At 37.4% G+C, this 5,073-nt stretch overlaps 1 protein-coding gene across 1 annotated transcript; it reads right to left on the bottom strand.

Annotated features, from left to right (window-relative positions):
• Positions 1-894: 894 nt before the first annotated feature.
• Positions 895-2,200, bottom strand: LOC131797981 (piggyBac transposable element-derived protein 4-like). Its single transcript, XM_066166669.1, has one exon. The coding sequence runs from the start codon at positions 2,094-2,096 to the stop codon at positions 1,380-1,382; it is 717 nt and encodes a 238-aa protein (XP_066022766.1). The 5' UTR covers positions 2,097-2,200; the 3' UTR covers positions 895-1,379.
• Positions 2,201-5,073: the final 2,873 nt, after the last annotated feature.

Genomic DNA, 5,073 nt, shown 5'->3' with positions numbered 1-5,073 from the left:
ATATTTTTCATGGCTTAGCGATCATGAAAAAAAAATCTGCGGATAGCTTTTATTAACGGCTTTTGCTCTGTCTTCCTTAAAATAATATAGTTCAGGAGAACAAAACACACGAAAATGCTTTCTAGAAATCTTGTGTCTTCACAAAAGACAAGTGTTCATCGATGCTACCAATTTTTCTCGTTTCATTGTTGTTTTTAACGTTTTTGGGAGGGAGTTGGGGCTAGAGTTAATTAACCAAGGCCCTATAATACAAAAATTGAGAAATTTAAGATATAACGGCGGTAACAGCGGCATAAAAAAAAACAACAAAAAAAAAACAATTAAAAGCATTAGTTAAACTTTTCTCTTCCTTAAGCATTTTATGTGTTAACCTTCTTTATCGAAATAGATGTCTCAGCTGAAATAATGAGGAAATCTCTGAGCACGGAATTGAGACATGGAAAATTGTCTTAAATACCTATGTTTTCAGATAGGCAAAGCCGCCCTAAGTGCCACACGGCATAAGGGGCATGAGTGAGTGAGTGAGTGAGTCAGATAGGCAAAAATCCGAAAATGAAGGTAGTATCAATTTTTCTCCATGTTCCCGTATTCTCCTCAGTGGGCTGGTTAAGTTACAAGACAGCACAGTAAAAGTAAAGTTATAAGGAGAAAAAACCATTCAAACCGTTTCTTCATAAATTCCTGTTCTTAAGAAGACCGTAGAAAATGAAATTGAGGCAATGCATAATTCAAGGTACGAATAAAATTTTGTGAATGTTTTGCCGCCTTGAGTACAAGCCTGCTGCTCGACCCTTATCATGCTGACTTTGAGTTCAGGTTACAATCCCTTAAACTGACTTTATTTCTAGAAACGCACTCATGCACGACAGTTGATCCTTTCAACAGCATTGAAAGCTTTACTTTTCATCAAATCCCAACAACCTATATATCAAATTAAAGCTTAATAAATTTCCTTTCTGATTATTCTATTATAATAAATTTTGAACCTAAGTTGCTTTTAAAATTTAGCTATGAAATCATGTTTTTGACAAAAGTTATACATTAACAAATAACACATCATATTAATTTCTTCCAAAAATTATCTGTACAAGCCTAAAATGGCAACCAGAGTTAAGCCCTAGTCCAACAACTTGATAAAACAATTCCTGTGACTGTGAGAGCATTTTTTTTCTCAAAATAGTAGCAAAATTGCATATTTGTCTAGTCAACACATAATCAAATTAGGAATTTATTTACATTGTTTGGTTTTGAATTAGTTCAAAACAGTCAGCTCAGTTGTATGGGTCTAATTGGTCTAAATTTATCTATTTCTGTGTTTGAATTGACTTCAAAACCAAACAAAACCAAAAAAAAGATGAATAATGGCTATGATCAGTTAATCAATTGGTTTCAGCATCCACATTGTCATTATTGGCATCATGTCTTCGAATGAAAGCAGCAACATAGTCCTCAACAGTGTGGTACAACTGGAAGCAGTCTTGCATACAGAGTGCTACTTTACAGACACTGCACTGAAAGCTAGACTCCTTCCCTGGCCTCTTCCTTTTATCTCCTGTCCTTTTCAGAATCTTCTTTTGGGCAGGAAAGCAAACCACACATGCCCGGGTGAAGTTGGACTTCTTCCCAGTACCCAGTATTTTCTCTGGGAAGTGACCTCCAACTTGGAGGCGGGTTAAGCCTTCAGCTGACCTCCTTGGGCGGCCTCTTGGAGTGAGAGAATGGGAGATGCCAGAATTCCTAACAAGCTCCTTCACAAGCTCCCTTCGAAAGGTCCTTTGCAGTACAGGTGACTGGGTTCTATGTTTGTAGAGGATGTAAGCATTCAGGATGCTTAAGGAAAACAGATGGAAGAACACTTTCTTCCACCATTTCATGGTGCGTCGCCTGAAGCAGGAATAGGCCACCATCTGATCACACCTGTCAACTGCCCCCATGAACTTGTTGTAGTCATGTACAATCTCGGGTTTAGTGATTGGGCGCCCAGTTCCAGGGTGATTTCGGCCAACTTCTACATCTGCAATGGAGTGAACAGATGACAGCATCTGGAAAACTCTGCGGTCCTTAAATTTAACAGCCAGCAAAGTTCCATTATTCATAACAAACTTGTCACCTTTTTTTTCACTTGTGCCCTTTTAAATTCCTGGGGAATACCTTTCCTGTAGCGGGCTGTTCCACAGGCCCCAGTGTTCTGCCTATAGAGCTCAGCAAATAAAGTAGGTGATGTGTAGTAGTTTTCAACATACAAACACCTACCCACATTCAAATAAGGTTGCATGAGCCTCATGACTAAGTCATATGTTTTGCCTTTAGCACTGGGTGGTTCTTGGTTTACACCAGTGTAAATTTCAAACCTACAACAATAGCCATTACTTGAGTCACACAACTGGTATGACTTTACACCATACTTATCTGGCTTGTCTGGATTGTACACTTTGAAGTGCACTTTTCCTCTGAATGGAATCATTCCCTCATCTATGCAGATATTTTTGCCTGGCTTCCAGACATCTGAAAAATTCCCAGTGACAACACTGTATCGTTGCTTGAGATAAGACAGAAGAAAATTCAATAAACTTTGAGTAATATTAAAAAAAAAGTAAGCAAAATTCAAGAAACTGTGTATGACGAAAAAAAATTAACATTTTTGCAGCGATAATAATTTATTTGAACTACATTGTCGACGACTCATTAAAAACTGTCAAGCTAAAAAATATTTAGCGATCAATTTTAAGTATTTGGCGGAACAATGCAAATTCACACCGCATTTTATTTGGTCTGTTTGTCCTCACTGTCAACTTGAATTTGTATTGTAGCTCTGAAGCTTTTGAGGTTCGAGCAATTCATTTGAATTGCGTGTGCTTGACGTCTGTGAATTATGCTCATTGTGACTTTTGCGCAAAATGGAGCCGTGTAAACTTTGGTGGAACAAGTAGAAGGAACAAGGAAGTTCTTGTCTAAAGTTGATGATCGCTTTGGCTTGAAACCAGGTGTTTCTATGGTAACCATAGCTACCATATTGTTTTAAAAGAAAGCACTTTTACCTCAAAAGCAGTGAGGGACCAAGGAGCTTTGCATCTTGAGAGTAAGAGTTTATCATATTGAAAACACCGATGAATGATTTGAGTAATACTTTCCCTGGAAAATATATATTCTTTACGAAAAGGTTTTTAAGCCGCGGCTCCTTTAATTCTGCATACCAAAGAAAAAAGGTTGGCTTCACTCCCAAATAAGGGTTTGGTGCGATTTTAAAAGAAAACTATCTTGAGGTCTTTTTCAACGAAAGCAGATTATCGATACTCGAGGTTTACTAACTGAACCTTTACATGATTACTTCTATGCACCACAAAAGTTCTGATAAATAATATGTTGCTCTGTTTATCTAAAAAAATTACCAAAAGGTCGCTAAAGTTTGAACCCCGTCCAAAATGTTGAATGTGTTAAGAACAACTTAGAAAGAATTATTCATCACATATAGTTTGGAAGCCTTGTATTTGAATTTTTCTTGCCCTTTTGGCTACTGAACTTTGTAGATGAATAAAGGGTTTAAACAATCTTCGGGATTTTTATTTCATAACTGAATGAGGATAATCAGCAGCTTATAAATGTTAATTAGCCAACTTCTTAAAGATTGTATTTTTTCTCGCTCATAATGAGACTATGTTATTTAATCTGAACTTTTTGTCGAGTTTGAGTCGTTGTCACTTCACATTTGGAACCAAGATTTCGAAATGAAGATTTTTAATGCTTGAACATTCGTTCTTCTATGGGGGCGTAAAGTGATCAGGCCTATCAGGAGGACATTTCGAAATGCCTTAAGCAGATCAAAGTTATCATTCCACAGAAACCGAAGGAGCCTTCGAAATTAAAGTTTAATGTTAAGAGTTTTGCTGATCTTCCTTGACGATTGGCATCCTATCGAGCCTTGTGCAAATTGTTTACTCACATCATAAACTAGAAAGTGCCTGAACGAATTTACAGGCAAGGTTTTTAATGTACGTGTAGTATTACACGTACATTAGTAACAAACAAGTATAACAAGTTTTGTTGAGGGAAAACTGGTCTTTTTTCTTTCTATGATCCTATTCTCAATAATTTCAGATTCAGCACAAGCAAAGAAGTATGTGGTGGCTGTTCTGCCATTTAAGATTCGTCCTTTTCGCTTCTACCATGGAGTTTGTCACAGCTAATGATCAATGTAGGACAGAAGCAAACATACAAGGAATGGCACTCGAGGGTCATGTCTTCAAAAGGTGGTCACTGGCAGCTCCTCACCTTTGCGATGTCAAATGTGGACAAGAGATCACATGCCAAAGCTACAACTACAATCGAAAATATCAAATATGTGAACTAAATAACCGCACCAAGGAGGCGAGACCAGACAATTTCCTTTCATCACCCGCTTGGTTTTACATCCGGCGATTGAACGGCAGAGGTAAGAAATCAAATGTCTCTCTATCTGTGTGACTTCTATTTCTCTTAAATCTTCTCCATCCTCAGCCTGGTTCCTTCTCACCTGGAAGAGCTAAGAATAGGAAGTAAATATAAAACATATCTTTACTGCAGCTCCCTTAGGTTCTATCCCTGAATTACCGGCGCTGTCTTGTCACGAAATAAAGGCGAGTGAAGGTAAACACACCATAAGCGGCAAGTACTGGTTAGATCCAACTAGGAAAGGAAAGGCAAAACTGATTTACTGTGATATGGTTAACGAAGGTAGGTCCTATAACTTTGCTTCAGTTATTTTATTTTGTGGCGAGTTATCAGTATCATGAAATTATTATAAATTATACCATTATTGATATCATTATCGTAATATTTGGTTTGGATCAGTTCTAGCGTGGATGCCTCTCTCAAGTTGCTCTAACTTACTCCCATTTTAGATATGGATGAATGTAAATTTAACATCAGTGACTGCGACGTGAATGCAAACTGTACTTACAAATGCACATGTAAAGTGGGATACGCCGGCGATGGACGCTCGTGTTCAGGTAGTTTTAATATTTCCATATATAACTAATTTTTGTTAATCGTCTCATAATTTTATGCAGTGTTATCCATGCATGTTTATGCATGAGT

This window comes from Pocillopora verrucosa, chromosome 5 (genome assembly GCF_036669915.1).
Source record: "Pocillopora verrucosa isolate sample1 chromosome 5, ASM3666991v2, whole genome shotgun sequence".
Lineage (NCBI taxonomy): Eukaryota > Metazoa > Cnidaria > Anthozoa > Scleractinia > Pocilloporidae > Pocillopora > Pocillopora verrucosa.
The sequence above is the reverse complement of the archived record's forward strand: the minus strand, read 5'-3'. Positions and strand labels throughout refer to the sequence as shown.